Raw genomic sequence first — 25,681 nt, 5'->3', positions numbered from 1 at the left:
CTTGTTCATTCCCTAAAATTTAACGTGCTGGAACCCAAATAAAAGCTAAAATGGTGTCTATCTGTTGAATTCTATATATTTTCTGTAAAGTTCAATCAGGCTGGTAAACCAGCAGTCTAAGCTGGTTGGCTGGTTTTAGCTGGTCGACCAGCCTGGTTTTAGAGGGGTTTTGGCCATTTCCAGGCTGGTCTTAGCTGCTCAGGCTGGAAAATGACCAGCTTAAAATCCGCTTGACCAGCTATGTCTGACTTAAACCAGGCTGGCCAAGTTTTAGCTGGTCAAGGCTGGAAATTGCTCAAACCAGCCTGGAAATGGCCAAAACCCCTCTAATACCAGACTGGTCAACCAGCTAAAACCAGCCAACCTATGCTGGTTTAAGCTGTTTATTTTTCAGCAGGGCTGTGACAATAAAACATACTAGTGGCAATTTTTTTTTTATTTAAAAAAGAGGGAGGAGCTAATCCATGTCCCACCCTGTCTTCATGTTTCAGTTCAAATTATGTCACTCATTAAACAAAAATTAACATTTCAAAGCACTTCACATGACCTTTAATGTGCACTTTGAAGTATTACATGCAAAACGAATAATGGAAACGCCAAAATTTGAATAAAAATCCTTTAATTTCCAAAAAAAAAAGAAGTTTTTTTTGGCTCACTTGAGGACCCAAAATGGACCCAAAATGGTTAATCCGAATAATAGGCGATGGAAATGCATTTGACAAATAAAGTAATGTAGCGAACATTGTTTTCATTATGCTTCAATTGTTTACTGTTGGTTACTAAGTTACCAATCCCACAGTTGGCCACTCTAACAACTTGATGAAAATGCACATAATGCACATTTAGGACAGAATAATATGGATTTTTTTTAAACTTTGAAAGACACAATTCACGTTAGGATGGGATCCCGGCTAGTGAAGAATGTTTTTAAAAAATGAGTACAATAAAGTGACATTTTGTCTTCACAAGCCCACAAAAATAAAAATAAGCATTTTTGAAGCAATATTAAAGATGCATTATTGATTATTACTGTACTGTAGAGAAAACAATCAATAAGGAGTTTTGAGCGTGACAATGTCATATTAAAATATAGCGTTATTTTCCTGATGGATAAAAATAAAGCGCAAAGTCAAATGTATATTTTACTCTGTTCTAACTATTTATCTGATTTAAAATGCTTGGTTCCAGGACATATTGACTAGAGGTTCCCCAAAAAAAGAAGTGCAAACTATGATTTGTAAAGCATTCGTCATGTGTGGCCAAAGATATCAAGCAAAGATAAGACAGTCTATACCTGGCCTGCAGCTCCAGTGTTCGTTCTTTTCCAGAAACCTGAAAGGTGTGAGGATAGTCCTCATTGAAGGTCTCTTTCACATTCATGCCTTCAATGCCGATACGTGTGCGCACAGTGAACTTCTGTCCCACAAGGCTGAACTTGGGAACGCAGTACAGCAGCATGTTGTTGAACTGTAGGAATAAATGAATGGAGATTCAGGATGATAAACAGACTGTTTATTTAAAGCTATATATTCAAAGTACTGAAATAATCATCAGAACAGGCAATGGTTACCAGGAAGAGATATCTGTCCATGGCTGAAGTGTTTCTGGCTGCCAGTTTCAGAATGTGACCCTCCTTTATTAACTCATTCGAGGGGTTTACAATGTCCTCCTCTTCTCCCAGCATCTCATAAATCTCCAGCAGCTTCTTCAGGTTTTCCTGAGAGAAGTTACCGGAGGAAAGTTTTCTATCAATAAATTATAACTATTTTCTAAGTGCATGTCAAAGATTTTAATGTAGTAACTTAAATAAATACCAGTAAATACTTTATGTGTAAAACAAGGACATAATGAGACACAATCTGTAGTATTAGCTGTACAGCATTAAGAAAAAAAAGGAATCACTCACTGTTTTCCGAATGGCAGTGTTGGAATGAGTGGCGGCCATGCCAATAATCTCTAATGACTCTGAAAACACACAAGTTTCTTATTTAGAAGAGGTCTTGTTTAAAGTCTGTTTATAGGACGCTGCTCACTGAACTCACTTTCAGCGTCCCGCCGGTCCATGTGCTCTGGAGGGAGTTTCTTCAGATAGTCTTTAAGCAGCATCTCGTATCGTGGCACTCTCTGAACCGGCTCCAACATGTGGTGCTGCAGCGTCAGATTGCCACACACTTCCTGACTCTGAACACAAAAACACACACACGTCACTCTACATGCACTTAAGAATGTTTCGGTCAATGCTTTTCAGTGTTTGGACCCTCAGTATTGAATATTAAACCACACAGAACTGAACTTAAACTCTAAAAACTGAACTGACACTGTTTATTTTACTATAATCTTCTATGTGAAGCTGCTTTGACACAATCTACATTGTAAAAGTGCTATAGAAATAAGGGTGAATTGAATTAAATTAAATTCAACCCTACAAAAAAAAAAACACCCAAAACTAAAACTGATCAATCTAAACATTCGAAATCTGTATATGATTTTTATATTCAAGGTCTGTTTGGACCCACCTGTTTCACACCGCAAGTGCAAGCACAGCGTGCGCAGCGCGTATGAAGAGAAGAAGCAGCGCGCAGGTGTTTGCCTTTCACACCGACTGCGTCTGCAGCGTGCAGCTTATCGGCAGCTGCTGCACAGATTATTCTATCTCAGTCTATTCTATCTAGTTACCTATCTATCCATAATACACTTTTTTTTTTTTTACTTTCATCTGTACCAAGCCCTGCGGCAACTTCCTCCTATGCTGTTTCCTTAACCTGCAATTCTTCATTTTATAAATTATATAGATCCTAAAAAACTGTATGCTTCTCACGCTCTGAGTGCCATTTATGTCTTTTCAGGTGCACTCGGCCAGAAGACAATCGCCTGTGGTACCATGTAATTTTGTTTTTGATTGTCAGGATGATGTAGGCCAATAGATATAATAATATTTATACAATATAGTAATACTGATATTTATACATGATCAAACTAGTGTGCAATTTAAGCTAAACTAATAATAAAACTGTTTAAATTTTGTTTTGTAGTTCAGGCCCAAATACATATTTATAGCTGTTTTTAATCGTTTAAGTTCATTTGATTGACTATAAAAAAACAAGTGGATATTATTGATGAATTAATTGGGTAAAATTGCTACTTTTACTATCAATCAGCTTCAGTAAAGCTAACGCCTCGCGCTGATACTCTGCTTCTGCGTCCAGTATGAAAGCTCTAATCCAGTGGTTCTCAAACTGTGGTACGTGTACCACTAGTGGTACGCAGGCTTCCTTCTAGTGGTACGCGGAGGAATGAAATATGTCATATACATGCTACACACATTTCAAAATTTATCAAAAATGATGTATAAAATGACATATATGACATATAGCCTCTATTTCTAAGGTAATCTGCCACGTTTTTTTAACTGTGCAGAGTTGTAGCTGCTTTACTGGCCCTACTACGCTACTGTATTTCAATACTGCTCATTTTGGTGGTACTTGGAGAGATAATTTTATTCTGAGGTGGTACTTGATGAAAAAAGTTTGAGAACCACTGCTTTAATCTATTAAGATGGACGCTAAAAAAACGTGTGAAACCGGCTTAAAGAATCATTGTTTTTAAAAGTTTTAACTGTTACAATGTTTTACCATGTTATTAATGCACACATCCCCTTTAGATTAATTAAACATTTTTAAAAACATTCGAAATTACATATGAACAAGGACAAAAAAAACTTTTTTGTAACTATTTTTAATTTTGATCAGAAATCTTAATTGAATATGACATGAATAAACCATATAATTATTAATACAATTTGTTTTAACTTTCACTTTTAGATCATATAAAAAATAAAACAAGGTTTAAATCTGCTCTAAAGTAAGTGTATCATTCTTATCATTGATATGTTCATTCATTCATTTTCCTATGGTTGAGGCCCTTATTTATCAGGGGTCACCACAGCGGAATGAACCGCCAGTGATTTCGGCATATGTTTTATGCAGCAGTTGCCTTTCCAGCTGCAACCCATTACTGGGGAAATCCCTGACATGTCGATCCAAACAATTAAGTGTGTGTGAGATGTTGTGAAATGGCAAAAACTAATTTCAAAAAAATAATATAACAAACATAACTTAAAAATAGTATAAATTAAACCTTTTTGTCACCTCACAACAAATATTATTATGCATTTTAGTCTTGTTTGAATAACTAAAATGTATTATGAGTAATCATGAATGCATAAAAGAAAGAAAGAATTAATGGCTGATATTATAAATATCATAAATATTGATGTTTTTAAAGAACAATTATTTTGGCAGTTGGGAGCCCTAATAATTTGTAAAACAAAATGCCTACATTTCAACATTTAATTACCACCAACACTGTATTTAATATAACTTTATTAGATTTATTTTTCTTCTGGCATTCTAATGGCCACCTAACTTTGCTATTTAAAAGAACTCTTTTCAAGAATAGCAATCTGCATCAGTGTTCACCTGTATATCCAGAATGATAGCTTTAAATGGAGGCGAGCGATCTATCCACTGCTTCAGCAGATCCATGGCATGATCAAAGTTCCTCACATACTCTGCATACATCTTCAAGAAGGGCGTGAGCTTCTGTAGGATGTCTCCAATGCGAGGTGTCGACGTCCTGGAGGTAAATTTCAGAGCATTAAGACCATTAATTAAACCAAACACTCAATCTACAACTCGAGTGTGTGAAAATCTCACCATTCTCCCATCCGTTTTTCCAGGTCAGGCAGAAGGAACTGGCTGTGGAAGGCATTAATGGAGGTGATGTTGGAAAATATGCTTTTCACCACATCCACAGGGAACGTGTCTTTTCTTGCCTCTTCCATGAGCTTGGTGTAAAACACCTGCAAAAGAGGGCCGAAATCAGATGATGCATGATGTGTCTGCATGCTACTATTTTTAAAGAGTCCAAGTATGGAGTTAAGAAAACAGTGTCAATAGTGACACCAGTGGCTACTAAGTGAACTGCAGTCAGCATTGTACATTTTTCACATTTGTATACTTGTTGTTTAGTTCTTTGTAATGATTTAATTTCGGATTACATAAGAAACTTGAAATATACTCATAAACAGCAATATACTTATGAACAACATTCAGACGCTTGTTAAAAGAGGCATTTAGATGAATATATAAAATATTGCTGTGCAAAAACAGCAGTTAGGAAAGAATGTGATTGTGTAGACATGATTGAATTTCTGCAGAATTATTTTTAGTTACATATCATAACTAAAACCTTAATATGTAAAATAAAAAATAATATCTTTTTAACTTTTATTTAATGTTTACAATGCAAATCCAATTAGATCCACTTTATTTGGTAAACAAAGCAAGTCTCTCTACTAGAAACATAAAATATAAATATTACTGTACAAACTGCACAGTACATAAATCATAATAGTCAATAATATTACTGTAATTAATAAAAAAACTGAATAAATATAGATTTACTCAAGTAAATAAACTGAATTAATGATGGGCTAAAAATCTGCAGAAATCTGCGGAATTCTGGGCACGCAGATTCCGTGTGGGCCTACATGACTAAACAAAGGGCACCAATGTAAGCGTGTAAAAGTGTAATTTTGTAAAATGCTTTTAATTTTTGCACTGCTCTGTTTTTTTTTTTTTTGGTTTGACGTGACACATTAAAAACTAATCGACCAATGAGATTGGTACTTTTGTTTCCATGCCTGGATCTGATGACGTTCAGATTAGTAAATGCGACTTGGTGGCACTCAAGCACAAATTGTCTAACCAAGTCCATTTTCCTAACAACAAATAAGATGCATTGAGGAATTGCAAATCAAATATGATTCAATGGAGAGTATTATTTTACTTAATTAAGCCTCATCTATCATAAGCAGGGCTGGATTAACCAATAGGCATTATGGGCACAGGCCCAGGGACCCACGCACACTTTGGGCCCCTGTGTGTGTGGGGGGATGCACATTTTGGGGTGTATATTTAGGCTAAGTGCAATTATGCAATTATTTGACCAGGTCTCACTGGAAGAAGAGACAGTACTGTCTCAATGTGATCTCCTGGCTAAATAAAGGCAATAAATATGCATTATAAAATTGTAGAAGTTCTACTTTAAAAATACCCTTAAATATACATTTTTAGTTCTGCTTCAGTGAATGTGAACAAGTATATTAAAATCAATTAATTTTCACTGGTTGTATTAGGGCGAGGCAGTGGCGCAGTAGGTAGTACTGTCGCCTCACAGCAAGAATGTCGCTGGGTTGCTGGTTCAAACCTTGGCTTAGCTGGCGTTTCTGTGTGGAGTTTGCATGTTCTCCCTGCCTTCGCGTTGGTTTCCTCCGGGTGCTCCGGTTTCCCCCACAGTCCAAAGACATGCGGTACAGGTGAATTGTGTAGGCTAAATTGTCCGAAGTGTATGTGTGTGAATGGAAGTGTTTGGGTGTTTTATTTTAAAAATGTGGGCAATACATTATAGATTATGTTTAAAAAATATATATTATATTAGTCTTATTTTTAATTTTAACTATGGATGCGGCCAGGTAGGGGGCCTACAGGACATTGTGCCCAGGGGCCTTTGAATTCTTAATCCGTGCCTGAACATAAGGGATTTTGCATGTTCACTCTGCTCAACGGCAGAGAAAATCGCTTGGGTGGGAATGCTAAAAATGTCTCGAAAACTGCTGATGGCAAGCATGAGCAAAATTCATCCCGATGTGCATGAGCCTTTACTGATAAACAGTGTTCTAGTACTGGTTTAGTATTAAATTCTCCAACAACAACAAAAACTAAACAAAATGATGACTTACCTTATCTAATAAGTTCAGTCGTGCAACGTAGGCCTTCTCTGTCTGCAGAAGTTCATTTGCAATTTTGTAGAGTTTCTGCTCGTTGGTTTCCTAAAGAAAAAATGTCAAACTTTAACTCTTCAATGTTGTATCAGATGCACAGGAAAAAGTTTAATCCACTTTGTTTATTTTGAGTTTGATTTTTTTTATTGATCTTTTAAAATTGATATTTTAATTGAATTAACAGCATCATTAATATTCATTAATATAAAAAATTTAATTAAATTAGCAAAAATAATAAAAATGTTCTGATTAATCCTGAAAGAAAAGTATATATGAAGAGATCAGATGCAAAAAACCTTTAAGTGCCATCTGAGATTTTCTTCTAAAATTAGCATTTTTTCCTAGGCTACTATTTGCATGTTCAGTAATTTCACTTGTATGTTATTTTTATGGCCTTTAACATGAAATACCTGAACATAAAAACAAGAGGTTGAGTAAAATGCTCATTTTAGAACAACATTTCAGATGGCACTTAGAGGTTTTTGCATCTGAACTCATATAGCGGTTTCCCCAAAATATGAACAAAATAGTTTTTGCATTGGTAATAAGAAGATCTATTATTAATGATGGCCAGCAAATAATAAGTCATATTTAAAAGAAGCACAAAATCAAAATGATTTATGAAAGATTGTGTGTCAATTAAAACTAGAGTAATAATGCTGAAAATTCAGCTTTGAATCACGGGACAGCTGAGGAATCTTAGAAATTAAGTCCTTAAATATACACACCCAAAGCAGTTATTTTAAATTAAAACATTATTAAACAATGCTATTGTTTACATTGCATTATTGATCAAATAAACGCAGCTGTGGATGAGATCTGTCCAAACCATTAACAAACCTTAATGCTTTCAAACTTGTATACCCTATAATAGTGACTCAAAGTTTTCAAACTTTTCCCTCAGCAACTCTTCAAGTCTCTCGAGCTCGCTTTAACTTAAATTATTAAAGGCATTTGTGTTAAATTTTGCTGAGGGTGAACTAACACTGTAGATGTCCCCAGCTCAGCAGCTCACATGGCCAAAGGGAAACCGAGCTCTGAACATAAAGGTCAAGAGCAAAGCCATTGAGAGGTGGATTCCCAACCCCACCTACATTCCTCACTTCTCCATCCCATTCTTCGCTTCGTTCTCTCCATCACACCCATACGCCATGAAACATCCACTGGCACACACTGTTGACACTAAAATTGCCAGACGTTGTTGTTGTACGCCTAAAAATTCCCCCATGCACATGACTACAGATTTGAAATAACAAAAAAAAAAAATTATTCAAAGATGATTCCTTGAATTTACAAAAATAATGTAAATTTATTTGGGCTAAATTTAAACAAACAAATTAAGTTCAAAATTTACTACATTTATTTGTTTGTTTGAATTCAACCTATAAAAATTTTTGCAAATTGTTTCCAATTTTTTCAGTGTATGTCAATATATTATGTTACCATTTATGTGAAGCTGCTTTGACACAATCTACATTGTAAAAGCGCTATACAAATAAAGCTGAATTGAATTGAATTGAATTGAATGTCACGGTCTCCACAAAGTAATATCTAGAGTCATAAAAATTATTGTATTTGGTCATCAACAATGATGCTGAGGCGACAAAGGACACAGCATTCACCTTCACATATAATGTATTTGATATGGATCTGGCCTTCATAAATCTCTTTTTTATTCATCGATTTAAAATCTAATTACCGCTAGTGAGTTAAATTCACTGCTTATGGACAGAAACTGAATAAAGTTCTGCTAATGAATAGTTTTCGTGTTTTGTCATTCACAAGTGTTTTCTGTTTATTTACGGTTGTGAATTGCTTTATGGGAGCTTGATCTCTGCTTTGTCGACTTTTGATGTTGAAAAATCAACTAACAAAGTGACTTTTATTGACATTTTAGTAGTTTGAAATAATATAAATGTATAAGAAATAATGTACAGAGAAATAAGTCTGTGAAATTACAGAAAATGTTCTGGCAGTTTATTACAAGGTTTTTGTACCGTAAAAAAAACAACAACCCAGACAATACGTCATTTTAAACGATTAAAAATGTTAATAAAAGTCACTTTTTTCAAACTTTTGTAGGTTAAAAGTTGTTGGAAGAATGATTTAGGTCCCATAAAGCAATTCAAAAGCATAAATAAACGGGAAAATATTATATATATATAAAATGTGTGAATGAGTGCGTAAGGTTGTTTCCCAGTCTTGAGTTGCAGCTGGAAGGGTATCTACTGTGTAAAAAAACCTATGCTGGATTAGTTGGCAGTTCATTCCGCTGTGGCGACCCCTGATGAATAAAGGAACTAAGCCAAAAAGAAAATGACTGAATGATCTAAAATTTGGTCAATTCAAAAGAACCGTCTCATAAGAACAAATTAAGATAAGGTAGTGCTACAAATATTCCATATTACTACTGAAAATTGGGTGAGAGTTATGTTTGGCTTTGTGCTTCATTTTAACCTGGCATGATAATAGTGGTTCACTCGGTATTAGTGACATTAGTGACATCACAAGCAAATCTGTGGCCAAAACTCTTCTGAGTTGTTGCTGCAGATTATTTTTACTTTGTATTCCCTACAGTACAGTAATATCCATTAAATGCTTGTAATATTGCTGCATACACTTTAAGAGTTATTCATGGTCTGCTGAAAGTCATTCGTTAATTGTAATGTTTACTTTTAATATTGGAAAGATGAATTAGGGAGACAATAATGTCACCTGATTGTACCTTGGTTTTATTTTTTTAAACACTTCACTGATTGCTAATGCTTACGGTTTAACAGAAGTTGCTCCTATTAATCACATAAATCATCATGGGCCATAAGGAAAAGGTGGATACTATAGGTATAAAAGCCCCAATTGTAATCTTTTTATTTAAAGAAACTTTAAAAAATAAATGTACAAAGTTTTTACTCATTTTATAAGTCATCTAGAGTTAAACAGTTGAGTTTTATCATTTTTGATTTAATTCAGCTTATATCAACAGGTCTAGCAAAAGCACTCTTAGGGCATACTCACACTATGAACAGTTGCCTTGAACCAGGCCGAAGCATGCTTGTCCCCCCTCTCGTCTCCCCCGACAGCCCGCACTCACATTGCATTCGAGCCTGAGCATGCTTACGTCATCAATGATATACTGTTCAGTTTAAGAAGCGCTCTCACTCAGCACAGTGGACATTGCTTTAGTTATATCATTTTAATTGTTTGGGATGCGGTGACAAGCATTTAAATATTTCGCCAAACAGATCAGCCAGCTTTGATGCTTATAAACAATCATAAAGTCCTCGTGCTGAAGGAATTAGGAGGTTTGCTGAAGGTGCAGCTCGTGCAGTGAGGGGTTTGCTTCTTTAATAATGTACGACAGTTTGCGTTCATTGAAAAGTAAGAATTATTATTAAATCCATTTGAAACCGTTCCTTAAAAGTCACGTCTTGTCTTCAGTTTCGGGCTCAGGCACGCTTTGCACTCATATTACAAGTGAACCCAAGTGAACCGTGCTCTGGTACACCTCATCCAACCAGGCAAGTGCTGGCCAACTGAACCGCACCTGAGCCCGATTCAGAGAACTCACACTTCTCATACGATATGGGAAACGGGCCTGGGCATGGTTCAGATAGCATAGTGTGAGTGCGCCCTTAGCTTAGCATAAATCATCGAATCAGATTAGACCATTAGCATTTCGCTCAAATCTATTTTTTAATTATTACGCTGCAATGTTAATTACCAAACTGGGGACTTTTTTCTGACACTGCGTAATACCATTGCACCTGCTGCAGCCATGGTACAGCAGCAAAGTTCCTGGATTATTATGTCAGGAATGAGAGTAACTACAGAAGAGTCAAACTTTACACAGGAAAAATATCAAATCACTTTTTTGATTTTTTATTTTTTTTGTTTTTTTTTAGCGAGATGCTAATGGTCTAATCTGATTTAATGACTTGCTCCTGCCATACCTGGAGATTGGATCATTTAATTAAAAAATAGTAAGAGTGTAGTGTTCTTGCAAACGATTTAAACAACAGCGACTTGAATAAAACAATTTAGGCAAAAGTCAATAACTGGGAGACCTGGATAATTTATTCAAAATCTGTTATGTACATTTGAAAAGTAGCTAAACTTGACCCTGTTCTAGTGTTAAAGAAACTTCCTGATGAACAGAGCACGAACAGCACTGCTCTCTTTCTGTCAGCACTTTGAGAACACACAGTCTATCTGGTCTTATCACAATCTACAACCTAAGCTCACATAAATAACCTTTGAACTATTTAGAGGACACCACTTAGCTGATGAAAGGAACTAACTTACAATATATCCAGCTTTTGGCACAGTTGACTGCAATTCAAAAAGAAGCTCGATGTTTAGACGTGCTTCAGAGGATGAGAAATAAAGGATTGATAAGAGGAAAAGAGTAAAGGCAGTAAAAGAGGGCCTGGCGTTGACAGACAACTGGAGGTCCATGTTCTGGATGAAGTAGAAGTTATAAATATATTTATATCCAACATTTAATATGAAGTTTTGTATTAAATGATAACCTAAATAACAAAAATAATAGTACTATAACTATTTAAAATAACACAACTGCAAATATGGAAAATACATAAAAAAAAAATTACCAAATAATAAGATGTTGAGATGATTTCTTTTTTAAACACTACAGCATACTTTTACTGTAACAACTGTTCCAACAACATAACGACAAATGTTCCCAAACTATCATTAAACACATTCATTTATTCATGCATTTTCTTTTCAGCTTAGTCCCTACATTTATCTGGGGTCGCCACAGCGAAATGATCCACCAAATTATCCAGCATATTTACAAAGCGGATGCCCTTCCAGCTGCAACCAATCACTGGGAAACACCCAAACACTTCCATTCAAACACATACACTACGGACAATTTAGCTTAGCCAATTCATCTATACTGCATGTCTTTGGACTTGTAGGGGGAAACCGGACAACCTGGAGGAAACCCAAGGGAACACGGGGAGAACATGCAAACTCCACACAGAAATGCTAACTGGCCCAGGCGAGGCTCGAACCAGCGACCTTCTTGCTGTGCTGCACCCCCATGCAGCCCCTTATTAAATACATAAATATTTATTAATTCATTTACAATTATTTGTATTTATATAGCATCCAGATCATGATGTATTGTGAAAACAACACTTCAGGCATGTGCATCATCTTGTGCTAACAACTCCCCTTAGTCATGACAATATTGACATTATAGCACAAACTCCATACATTATTGATAAACTTCCATAACAAACTTTAATCTCACTTCAGTCACTACTTGATTGAATCCCCATCAAGATAAAGCAAACAAAACAAAACTCACAGCATAAATCCATCTCTATCGTTTTCTTAATGGGATAGTTATAAAAATAATGCTGTAAATAATGTTCATTCTTCCACAGACCATTTCATTTCATAAGTCTTGATGAATGTATAGTCAGGAGCCATGGTAATAGTTTCTTTCACTCACAGAGCACCAGTAGCCACTGACAGTTTGGCATTTTATCTACTTCAGTGTTTTAATAATGAAAAAGGTCACCTACAGTACATCTCGTTCGATCTAAGATTGTGCAAACTAATAGCAAATTTAAATTTAATCTTTAAGATGGAAAGCAGCACTTGCCTGTAAAACGAAAGGTTAAATTATAAAAGCCACTAATGTGAATGCCAGCATCTAAACCCAGCAGATGAGACAGCAAATTACTCATCAAGGCCTGAAGTGTCAAATAACTAACAGTGAGTCACAACCAACCTTGCACAAACATATAGGCATGGGCTGGTATACGATTCTGACAGTATGATAACCTTGGATGTCAAAATATCACGGTATTGTGATTACTGCTCTTAAACATGTTCTTTTTAAAAGTCAGGGTAGAAAACAAATCAAATTCCTCCTTATTGAACACAATACATTTTATTTTCGGAAACATTTAAACTAGTCTGGAACAGTAAACATTCATTCATTTTTCTTTATCTTAGTCCCTTTATTTATCAGGGGTCGCCACAGCAAAATGAACCGCCAACTAATCCAGCATATGTTTTAAACAGCGGATGCCCTTCCAGCTGCAACCCAGCACTGGGAAAAGAACAGTAAACATGTCAGGCTAAAACATTAAAATAAATCATTGACTTCTGCTGTCTTCATTAGTTTCACAACCCAGATTTCTTTACAACTTGAAAAGGCATCACTGGATATCCTTCTTTTCGGTGGATATAAAGTGAGCCACTGAACAGTTCGGGTCCGGAGCATGCTTGGATGTTGGTGTACAAGAGATTTGTTTTTTAAATGTTTGCTGAATCATGGCCTCACCAGTGGCTTTTGATGAGGGCTCTTTTCTACTCGAGATACTGTTGCCCTAAAAAACTAGCTGTATTAAACTAGAAGTAAACAATATAGTTGTAAAAAACAGACTAAAAACGTACATATACCTTAAGAACGGACATTTTAGCAGTTTTAAAACCTTGACTTTTCCAAACTGTAGTAAACATGAGTCTGATTCAGCGACGCTCCAGGGACAGACGAGTCTTCGCTGAGGCCAGCTTCCAGCCTCCACTGCGGTGACTGAAGCTCTGCACAAGACTTTTGGCCAGCGGAGAAATTAAAATGGTCGTGACCAACTGAGTCTGGTTCTCTCAAGGTTTTTTTTCTTCACTCTCCTATCAGGTGAAGGTTTTTTCCCTCTCCGGTGTCACCACTGGCTCGCAGGGTTCAGTACTGGTAGAGCTACGCATCAATGAATTTGCTCTTCAGTGTTTGAACTCTCAGTAATGATTTTAAATCACACTGAACTGAGCTAAACTGAACTGAACTGAACTTAAACACTAAAACTGAACTACACTGTTCCAGGTACTATGACCATTTATGTGAAGCTGCTTTGACACAATCTACATTGTAAAAGCGCTATCCAAATAAAGCTGAATTGAATTGAATAAACCCTTAAAAACAAATTATCATCCCTACATTTCCAATATACAACAAGCTATCTCTTTAAAAAATCATCTCAGATTTAAAAACACAAGCTTACCTTCTGCTCTGGGATGCTGTTCATCCTCACAATGTCGCTCTGCTCCGATACCTTCCTCTTCTCCTGTTCTTCTTCTTCTTTGGCCTGGTTTAAGTGAACATCAGGCGAATCCACACATTCCTCTTCCGTAATTTCCCTATTAGTTAAATCAACGCTATCTCCATTCAGCAGTCCCTGTTTGTTAATCCTCGCGATCGGAACAGGGGCATGTGTTACTCCTTCCATGTCCCTTTCCTTGTCCCTGTCTCTGTTCATTTTGGCTAGCACCCCATTGGGGGGTTTCAAAGCATGGTGCGGGCTGGAGTCTGAAGTCTGCTCCCTCGGTCTCTGGTAGTTTTTGCGAGGCGGGCTGCAGTTTGGAGATCTGCTGACCTGCTTCGGTGGAGTTCCCTCCCTCCGACCGTCTGTGTGACTGAGAGAAAGAGAGACACACAGTACAGAAAGGTGACCTTCTGTAGACTACAAAAAACTTCTGATGATGTGTTATGCATGGGAGTGCGATGGTGTTGAAAATGAAGCGTTCAACAAACTTCCTCTGTCTGCATGTGTGTGTTTGGTGTGAATGTGCCGGTCATGGGAGGAGTGGAGGAAAAGAGGAGGATGGGAGGAACGGGGAGGGTGAGGAGAGGTAGAAATCGGCTGCAGAGCGTCCCGTGAGACACGATTGCCCTACTTCAGAATACATGCCAACATGCAAGCACATACATTTAGGCACTCCGGAGAGAGGGAGACGACGACGGTGTTCTCTTACGAACAAAATGCTTTCAGGAACAGTGGACGCAAATGATCAAATATGCAAGAGATCGTGAACAGTGCATCCAGACAGTCTAGTCATACTTTTGTGAGCCTGAAGGGGATTATTTGGTGGTTTTGTGACTGTGCTGCTGACTGTACACGATGCCACTTATTACATGACTACCTACTTGATGAATAAATCAATGGACATGAAATATTGATCTGAGCTGAAATTATTTTACTACTGTATGTGACCTGCTCCACCGACTTGAGATGGTTTATGTTCAACCCAGGCTCATTCTGATTACGTACCGCTATATACATTTCTGGAGAAAGCAAAATATATCCCAGCAGCTATGTTTTTTTGCAGTTTTTGTTTTAGCGAATCTACCAGAGGCCGCTGTGTACGCCTTTTCAGATCTCAAATTTCTTTTCCCGAGTGGCATTTGTACCTGCTGTTCTCGCGTAAATCCACCAGAGGCTGCTATTAACTGACTGATTTACTGACTGACCAACCGACTGATCCCCTCACCCACCTCCTTCCATAAACCCAACTAATAACCACCTTATTTTTATCACGTTTTCAGATTTTACCACACCCTATTAAACTCATTCTGTTATTTACTTGTTTGTTTTTGACTTTTGTTTTTGTCTTACCCGCTTTCTGGAATTGTTCTACACCGAACTCAGACCACGTTTTTGCGGTCAGCGATGTACATGTTGAGCTACCGGAAATAACTGGTAACAGCGGAAAAGCTGTCCATACGTAATCAAGAAAAGGAATGGCATCGTACTGCCCCGTAGCATTCGTTTTAAAGATGAAATGCAGCCATACGTAGCTCTGGCTACATAATTTGCAATCTCCAGAAATGTATATAGGGCTACATTTTCAGAATGAGCCTGTTTGTTGCATTTTATGCACTTGATAAAAAGGGGAAAAAAAATCTACAAATGAATACAAATCAGCTAATTAAGGATATGAGTTTATTTGTATAGAAACAAGTGTGATTGAATAAGAATTGTAGTTTTTAAGTTTGTTTTTAATTTAAGATTTAGATTTTTAGAAGTGTTTCATTTTAATTTGTTAGTTTAGGTCATTTTTTAAGAGTTTTTAATATTTTAAGTATTATTATTAATGAATTACTGTTCATTTTTATTTAATTTGAATATAATTTTTGTTATTTTATATTATCTAAATGAAATATTATGTATTTTTTGTGACAAAAATTAGCTAGCTATATTAATCTTAATTTAAATTTGTTATTTATATTTTGATGAAAGTCAAAATATTATTAGAAATAATAACTTGTTCACACAACATTAAAGAGGATCCAAGCAGTATTTATTGTTTAACTTTTGCAAACAAAATAAAATTAGTAAATCTATTTGAACATATTTAAATAAATTAATAATAATTGATTACTGTTTATTTTGCTTTCATTTGAACATCGTTTTAGTTATTTTACATCACTTAAATGAAATATTACATTTTTTTTGTCACAAAAAGTTTTGGCTAAATAAAATTACTTCGACGTAGGCTTGACTTTGACCAAAACATAAATGTAAATAGAAAGAATTAGACAACTTGTTCACACACGATTAATGAGGATCAAAACAATTTTGCTTAACTTTTGAAAACAAAATGAAATTAGTCAATATATTTGAACATATTTAAATTAACTAATAATAGATACTGCTACCAATAATAACAATTTGTTTTTCAAAACTAATTTGGTAAAAAAATTATAAAATCAAGTCTCTAAAAGCACCTAATGGTATAGTCTAACCCATTATGATAGAGCATGTCACATAAAGCAACTGACTAATCAAAATAAAGCATTCAAGTATACTTTATTTAACTTAAGATCAACAAACAACAGGGATGCACAATACAGAAAGTGACAATACTGAGAACACAAAATGTTCTGTGCTATAGCCAACTGAGATTTGTACAATTTATACAACATTCAATACTATTCAAAAAAAATAGTATCCATATTGTTTCTTTGGTTACACTTTATTTTGTTGGTCCATTTGTTGAATTTGAGTTACATTGCATCTACATGCCAACTAATTCTCATTAGATTACAAGTAGACTGTAAGGTTGGGATTAGGGTTAGGGTTAGTGTAAGTTGACATGTACTTGCAAAATTTCTTATAGTCAGTAAAATATCTGTTGAAGAAGCAGTATCAAAAGATATTAAGCAGACAAATGGACCATCAAAATAAAGTGTAAACATTTCTTTTAAAAGCGTTTTACATTCAAATCAGGCATCATACTGTATATATTAAATTATACAAAAATCTAGATATATTAGTATACAAAAGATTATACGATAACAATAGCTACATAAAATATACCATCAATATTGTCACGGATATATTGTGCATCCCTAAAAATAAACTCAAATAAATCAAAACTCCAGATACTGGAAGTCCACAACAAAAACATGGCCCATTCATAACTTCACATAAGCATGCATAACTTGAACAAAACCAAGCCACAATGTAAGACTTTGTAGTTCATGTGCACAAGCACACAAAAACACAAACACACACACAGATATCCTGCACCTCCAGCTGTTTCCCTGTCTACGGCCCACCTGCCCTCTAGATCAGATAGCATTTCCTGTGAGATAGAGAACGGAGATGTGGATCTGAGGTTTGGAGCACCACAATAAACACTCCAGATTATTACACATGGCTATTAATACACCATTGAGCGCTGAGACGGATTAATATGTGCTGTATAATATACGGATTAATATGTGCTGTGCTGTGTAACCAGTGCATGACTCAAGCGTCTAACAAAAGCTGGGTATTTCTGAAATCCGGTATGATAAAAAATAGGCAAAATTAAGCGATCGAGTGCCGCAGCCACACAAGTAGGGCAGTGTGGATTTCATTGTTTTTTCCCATGAGCTTGTAAACCAAGCCTCTGCAGTTGTCCGGGGTCATGGCTTTTCAGAAGTACGTGTTGGACCAGGCCAGACAGCTGCAGGAGTTATCAGAGCTCACTTTACTCCATCAGGCTTCACTCCACAGCTTACCGGATGAATTCAAACCCACACACACACACACACGTAACAATGGCACAAGACTGGGAGGCAAAACAGGATAAGGGCTCGAAGGGATTTATTTGTGAGGAACTGGGGTTAATGGTCAGTCCATTCTGTTATGGTGGTCTTATGGTTTTATACGAGCGTACGCAGTGACCTGAATGCACCAATGCTGAGCTATGGATAGACTGATGACTGTAGTGAATATTGCAGTATTAAGGCACATTATATGCAGCACATTAAACCAATTATTAACAAGGTTAAGGGGTGTTACTATGGCTCAGAACCAATGTAATCAAGCATATAGTAAACACTGTTATGCACAGTAATGAATTAAAGGGGCTACACATAAGAACTGTCATGTTTTAAATGCTGTCTTTAATCTTAAGGCCATTTATGTAACTAGGGTTGTGCGATTAATCGAAATGGAATCGCAGATCGCAATTTAAAATGTTGCAATTAGTTAAATCGCAAGAGGGTGCAATATAAAATATACGTGTATTATTTAATTTACCCCCACCTGAGTAAATGTGTCTTACTAGCCAATTGATTGAGCACACTTTTGTTCTGCAAAATCAGAATTGCACAAAAAAGAAAACAGACAGGAAATCGCGGACAAGTGGGATTATGGCATCTGCTGCTTCAGAAGCAATAACAGCCAAATTCATATTAAAGAAAAACAGCATTGGTGATATGAAAATATTTTGGCTTTAAAGTCACAGACAACGAAAAAAACAGGTCATTTTTAAGAGCTGTCGCAGAATTGTTGCCACGGCTTACAAATTATTGAGCTCAATCTTGACTGCTAAATTAAATCTTTAATCAAAAACGTAACATTTGTTAAAAAATTAATTAATTAAAAAAATTAAAAATTAAATAAAAATCGCAATTAGATATTTTCTCCAAATTGCACAGCAGCCCTATATACAACTATCACAATGTAATTTTCTCCTTATTAAACAGTAATGTTTTAAAAATAATATTTGACATTTGTCATGAAAATGATCAATATCGACTGATAAGAAAAAAGTTGTTAATTAAGACATTTGAAATATTATTTTATTATTTTTGTGCATGGTGTCAAATAAAATACTATAATCAAACTGTCATCAATTTTAATGTATTATTAATTGAATTCTTAATTGCTGAGAATTTTCAGATTTTGTGCCACTTTCTTAACTGATGTTTTCTCAAGGCTGTTATATTTGTTGTTTATTTTGTTATTAAGAGAAAAATATCACAGATACATATTTCATAAAAAACCTATTAATCTAAGAAGTCACTTTTAGCAGCATTGATGGAATTTGGATGTTCGAAAACAGGATATCGCTGAAGATACTCAGTTTACTTCTAATCAAAGAATGAAATAGAAATTCCTTTGTTAGTATATCCGAGCATTGACATTCAATGACATTCACTCTCTTTCATGCTAGTAGGGTTAGGCTCACAATTTCCGAGAGGGTGCTCGCTGCAGAGCCATTTGAGCAGAGCTGAGCTCCAGCGAGGGGGAGCATGAGCTCTCGCTCCTCCTCCTGTAAGCTGTTTTAATGCGTACCCCCCCCCCCCCCCCCCTCTAACCCTACCCCCAGTGACATCACTCGTAGAAGAAGTGCAAAAAAGGTGGAGCTCAAGCTCAAGCTCCCCCTCGCTGGAGCTCAGCTCGCCCAAATGGCTCTGCAGCGAGCACCACTTGCAATTTCCAGCACAAATAATTGCAGTTTACTTAATGGCCGCCAGTGTCACAAAAACAAGGGTTTCTGATTTACATATATTAAATGGTAACATTGCTAAATAAAACAGAAGCAAAAGCAACATCACTAGAGACATTAAAGGTATCGTTCACCCGAAAATAATAATTTACTAGTTATTTAATTAACTCTGACTCAAGTATTTCCAAACCTTTATGAGTTTTCTTTCTTCTGTTAAACAAAAAAGAAGGTGAAAAATGGTAACCATTGACTCCATAGTAGGAAAAACAAATAACATTTTTTTCATCTTTCTTCAAAATATCTTCTTTATGTTCAACAGAAGAAACTCTTAAAGGTTAAAAACAAGTAAAGGGTGAGTAAATTATGACAGAATTTTAATTTTAGGGTGAACAATGCCTTTAATATTTCATGTATAATGCATATTAACGATAATTGTTGATTGTACAAAATTTTAACTTAAACATAAAGCATAAGAAAGGATCTGAAAATGTCATTGCTGACACTTTATCTAGAGCTTAATGTTGCTTTATGTTTAGTCTTAAGAGGGTGAGTGTAACGTTCCCTCGCAGAACGTATTTTGGATAAGTGTATGCGTTCGTTTGTATGTGGGTGTGTCGTTTCATGCATGTGTTACAGGTACGAACGGCATTGGAGGATCCGCATTTCGTGCTGATGACGTTGGCCGCTGACGCTGGGTTTGCGCCACCAATCGCTGGTTGGCGTAGCGTTTAAAAGCCGAGCCCAAACTGCAATGGCGATCTCTCTCTCTTTCTCTGTCTCTTTCCTTCTCGCCACTTCTCGCTCTTATTCTTTCTGTGGGTCTCTGTGAGGACAGTCTCTCTTGCGAGGGCTAGTCTGAGAGAATGTGTTTTGCTTGTTTAATGCTCTTGTCTAAAGTTTGCGATTTATCAATGTTTGTGAAATTGTCCAGTTAACTGACATGTTTGAGTGATGCCTCGGAGAGGTGTAGGAGTGAGTAAGTCGCGCGATATACATATACAACACTCAGATTGATATTTTGTATTAGTTCATTAGGTTCAGGAGAATGTGCTGTTTTCTGTATGTTTTGTTTTTAGTTAGAGCAGTTTAGTTAAGACGTTTGGTACGTTGAAGATGTTTCTTTTCATGCTTTTCTTTTCATATTTAGTTTAGTTTGGTGAAAACAGTTACTGAGTTTTGTTATATTTATTTCTTTGATTTAAGCACATTCAACTACTTCCTCTCCCCCCAGGTAATTCATTATTTAATCATTGTAAATATTTTTCTTTCACTGTATAATATATTTTCACTGGTTTTCATGGGATATATGGGCAATAAATAATTGCAGTGATTATTTGATTCAGTTTATTTCTTTCTCCATCCGCTTGTCACACACATTAAACTAATGTATGTTATTGTCATCTACTCCTAGTTTAATATTAACATCTAAAAGGACGTAACAATCACAATAAACAATCTTTCTGCTTACGATATAAGTTGCCATACATGTTGGCATCAAATGGTTAACAAGCAAACTGCTGTAATGATTAATGACAAAGACTCTAGAATAAACAAGACATGTCCCTCGTATACAGTGTAACAGTCAATATGGTGAATAAAGCCTGCCTTCTAGTACAGGAGCCAATCAGCGATCGTTATAGAATGACAATTCTCCGGGGGAGGGGCTCAGACCAGACATGGGTTTCTGCAGATTTCGTGTGGCATGAACGTTTAGAAATGAAACTAAACAGACAGCTGTTGTTTAATTTTATTAGTTATTCGTAATATGGAACTTAATCGTAAGCTTAGCAAAAAGTTTTGGACAATTCGATGTTTTCCCATTCAAACAGAATGCCCGGGCATACTGCCCGAGAGGCGTTTCAAAGATGGCCGCCGAGTGAAATGACTTGCCTTAAAGAGATTTTGTTAATGATTACTCTTTGAATAATTCATTTAGTGCATGAGTAAATATTCAGAATTCAAAAAACATGCTTACAGTATGTGTTTCAATAATCTAAAAATCCCCAGCAAATGAACTAGCTTACAGTTAACCCATGCTTTTTGTTACTTGAAGAGACTTTCACACAACAAGAGACTACAAAGCAATAACACAGAGTCTCGCCTCAAATGTGAATTTCGAAAATGCTGCATGTTTTTAAAACCAAGATTCAACACACAAACACAACAAGGATGTTTTTTGTATGTGCTTGATTTTGTGAATATGTTTTTAAATCATTCAGGTGATTTTAAAATTGACGTCTATAATTCATGTTGTAGAACAAATCGTCTCTTCAAGTAATGTCAACCACAGACCTTATTTTACTCTTTAGAACCCATTAGAAATTCCAGAGGGAGTCCATGGTGAATTAGCCTTCCAGGTTGGCCTACAAATGACTGAACAGCTCTATTAGCAGTAAACATAATATAGAGTAGGATGTGAGCTATGGCGAGTATAAATCTTGACACTTTGTTGCATTACACCAGTTTTAAGCACTTTCAAAGTAGCCTCAGGTTTCAGGAAAGCAATGATGGCTAGATATAAAAATTGACAAATTAGTCTTACCTCCAGTATTGAAGATTTGTTTTTTTTTTCCCACACAGAAAATATGTTAGACAAGTCCAATTATTTCTACAATGCTTTTGAAACACTGAATGGCCGATTGCATTATAGAGTAACAACTAAGTTCTGCTTTTTGGCCTTCTTGTGTAATGTCAGGGAAGACATTACAAAAATGTATTCATTTTACACAGCTGACTATATGTTACAACATTTCTCCTAATATCATACAGGAGTGTTTGTAAATGTGTGTGAGCAAAAGATAATTTTTGTAAAACTTTCTAAATAGTTTGCAAAAATGCTTTTTCATACATGTAATATTTATTTTTAGACAACACAATATGATTGTTTTTATTTAAAAAATCAATATTTGGAAAAATCACAACGTGGTCCATTATTCATTTATTATTCTTTGGCTTAGTCTCTATTCCAGCATATGTTTTAAGCAGCAGATGCCCTTCTAGCCGCAACCCAGTGCTGGGAAACACCCACACACATTCAAACACACACTCATACACTATGGCCAATTTCATTCATCAATTCATTTTTCTTCTGATTAGTCCCGTCATTCATCAGGGGTCGCCACAGCGGAATGAACCACCAACTTATCCAGCATATGTTTTACACAGCGGTTGCCCTTAGAGCTGCAACCCTGTACTGGGAAACATCCATAATAACTCATTCACACACATACACTATGTACGAATTTACTTTATTCAATTCACCTATAGCGCATGAGTTTAGACTGTCAGGGAAACCAAGATGGGGAGAACATGCTAACTCCATACAGAAACCCCTTCTGGCCAAGCCGGTACTTCTAATCACTTCAAGTCACTGTGCCACCCATAATGGTCCATTAGTAAATGTTTATTAAGGTATTTAATAATTTTAACTAAGTATGAATAATCTTGTAAAACATTTAATAATGCATTATTCAAATCCAAAGTTAACTATGTTAAGGTAAGTCCTGCAAATTTTACATAAATTAAATGAACATTAAAATGAAATTAAAATGAAAACCAGATAAACTATTGTCATTTTATTATCAATTTTGGAAATAGTGCTTTAATAATGAAATTGTTAATCTGGTTTTCATTTTAATATCCAGTGTTTATTTGATTTATGTAAAATTGGCAGGAATTACCTTCCATAGTTAACATTAGTTAATGCACAGTGAGTTAATATGAACTAACTTGAACAAACTAGCTTAAATTTAGCTTAAATAACGTTAACAAATGCTAACACAGATTAATAAATATAATAAATGTACTGCTAATTGTTTATGTTAGCAAATGAATTAACTAACAATAAAATAATGGATATATATATACAGTTGAAGTCAGAATTATTAGCCCAATTTAGAATTTTCTTTTTTAAATATTTCCCAAATGATGTTTAACAGAGTAAGGAAATTTTTACAGTATGTCTGATAATATTTTTTCTTCTAGAGAAAGTCTTATTTTTTTTTATTTCGGCAAAAATAAATGTCTACTGAATAGACCATCATTATACAATAACTTGCCTTATTGCCCTAACCTTTAAATGTCACTTTAAGCTGTATAGAAGTGCCTTAAACATATCTAGTCAAAAATTATTTACTGTCATCATTGCGAAGACAAAATAAATCAAATTATTAGAAATGAATTATTAAAACTATCATGTTTAGAAATGTGTTGAAAGAATCTGCTCTCTTTTGAACAGAAATTGGGGGAAAACTGAGCAGGGGGAGGAATACTGATTTTGACTTCAACTGTATATATTATATGTCATAAATGGCATTAAAGTTGTTTCTTACTCTATTTTGAAAGACTCTAATGCTTTCTGAAGGATGTGCTGTCTTCTGAAAATACATGAATAAAAATAAGTTTAAAGCTTATTAAAACAGATATATAACATTAAAAAGATAATTTTTATTTTTTTAAATGTCATTTTAAAATCTAATGTTTTACAACATTTCAGCTCTTACACTATATCTGATCAAACAAATTCAATCTACATATATATCAACATATGTCTAACACTGATCATGAACCAGACACGCTAATCCACAGTGACCTGCAAAACATCCTTTCTCAGTACCCGACCAATGATTTTACACCATAGAACGCCAGTATATCCCCCATATCCATGAGCAGAGGAAAAGATCTTAAGTTTACCGGTTCTCCTCAAAGCGACTGATGAGGTTGGACACCCTGCCCTTCCCTATGGCTCCGTCTAATCCTCCCTCCTGCATGCTGGGCTTGACAGTTAATGATCCAGCAGCCAGAGGAAAGGAGACGTCCGTCACCGGAGTCTGAAGATGCGGTGGCTTCGGAGGCACTGCAGAAAATCATAAAGACACCAGATATTATATTTACCTTTAATGCAAACAGATGCATGTTCACTGCAAAAATATGTTTATACAATCAGTCTGAGTGCAGTCAGTTTCCATGCAAATACACTGCAGTGGCATACTGTAATCAGCAAAAACTTAAACTGAAAAACACAAGAACCATAAGCAGGAGGCTATGGACAAACCAGCCTTCAGCTTTCACTAAATTTAAATCTCAATCCCTAAACTGAATAGAAGTGTCAAACACTACATAAATAAGTAAAAAAAAACAAAAAAAAACAATAATAGTGATTTTCTTAAGGAAGAATAGTTTTTATACCATATCAAGATCGAATGAAGTTCACCTAAAAGGGGTTCTTTCACCTAAAAAATGTCATCATTTACTCTCCATTTACTAGTCACCTCAGTTTGAGTTTCTTTTTTTCTGTCCTTACACAAATTAAGACATTTTGAAAAATTTGTTTACCTACTATGGGTTTCTAACATTATTTATTATCTACTTTTATCTACAATATAGTACAAGAAATTCCTAAAAGTTTGGAACAACTTGAAGGTAAGTGAACAGTGAGTACATTTAAATTTTTGGGTTAACTATCCCTTTAAGGAAAAATCAGCACTGAGCTTTCACTTCATTAGAAATGACAGTCCAAAATACAGCGATATATCATTCATTCATTTTCCTTCAGCTTAGTTCCTTATTTATCAGGAGTCACCACAACAGAATGAACCGCCAACTATTCCAACATATGCTATTCATCTCAGATGCAGAAAAGCTAGTTCATGCTTTTATGACTACTAGGCTGGATTACTGTAATGCTTTGTTTGCTGGCTGCCCAGCATCCTCTATTAATAAACTTCAGCTAGTACAAAATGCAGCTGCCAAAGTTCTTACCAGGTCTAGAAAATATGATCACATCACACAGATTTTATCGTCCTTACACTGGCTGCCTGTTAAGTTTATTATTAATTTTAAAATATTACTTCCTACATATAAAGCTTTAAATAATCTAGCTCCTGTTTATCTAACCAACCTTCTGTCCCACTACAATCCAACTCGCTCTAGAAGATCTCAAAACTCAGAGCTTCTGGTAGTACCTATAATAGCAAAGTCGAGTAAAGGAGATCGAGCCTTCTCATTTATGGCTCCTAAACTCTGGAATAGCCTTCCTGATATTGTCCGAGGCTCAGACACACTTTCGCAGTTCAAAATTAGATTAAAAACCTATTTTTATAGCAAAGCGTACACTCAATGCATCACATGATGCATGAATGTGCTCCACACAGGTGTTTGCATTTTGTTTATATACTCTATGAACAGCAGCTACGCTTATTATTCTCTTTAGTCTCTATTTGTACCTGGGGATACTCATCCCGAGGCCCCCAGAGATTAAGCACTGCCACTGAAGTGATTCAAGACCTGTGAAGA

The 25,681-nt window shown here is 35.6% G+C and overlaps 1 protein-coding gene across 12 annotated transcripts in view; it reads right to left on the bottom strand.

The window, feature by feature from the left end:
* fgd4a (FYVE, RhoGEF and PH domain containing 4a) overlaps positions 1-25,681 on the bottom strand; it is a 102,903-nt gene that overhangs the window by 7,854 nt on the left and 69,368 nt on the right. For all 12 annotated transcript variants that reach the window (NM_001423694.3, XM_087292069.1, XM_087292070.1 and 9 more), the window contains 9 exon segments: positions 1,295-1,467; positions 1,571-1,717; positions 1,907-1,965; positions 2,043-2,181; positions 4,479-4,635; positions 4,716-4,861; positions 6,803-6,892; positions 13,885-14,296; positions 24,080-24,242. In NM_001423694.3, the coding sequence (NP_001410623.3) occupies positions 1,295-1,467; positions 1,571-1,717; positions 1,907-1,965; positions 2,043-2,181; positions 4,479-4,635; positions 4,716-4,861; positions 6,803-6,892; positions 13,885-14,296; positions 24,080-24,242 (1,486 nt within the window).

Source organism: Danio rerio, chromosome 18 (assembly GCF_052040795.2).
Source record: "Danio rerio strain M-AB ecotype USA chromosome 18, GRCz13ab, whole genome shotgun sequence".
Classification (NCBI taxonomy): Eukaryota; Metazoa; Chordata; class Actinopteri; order Cypriniformes; family Danionidae; genus Danio; species Danio rerio.
Note: the sequence above shows the minus strand (reverse complement) of the source record. Positions and strands in the feature narration are given on the sequence as shown.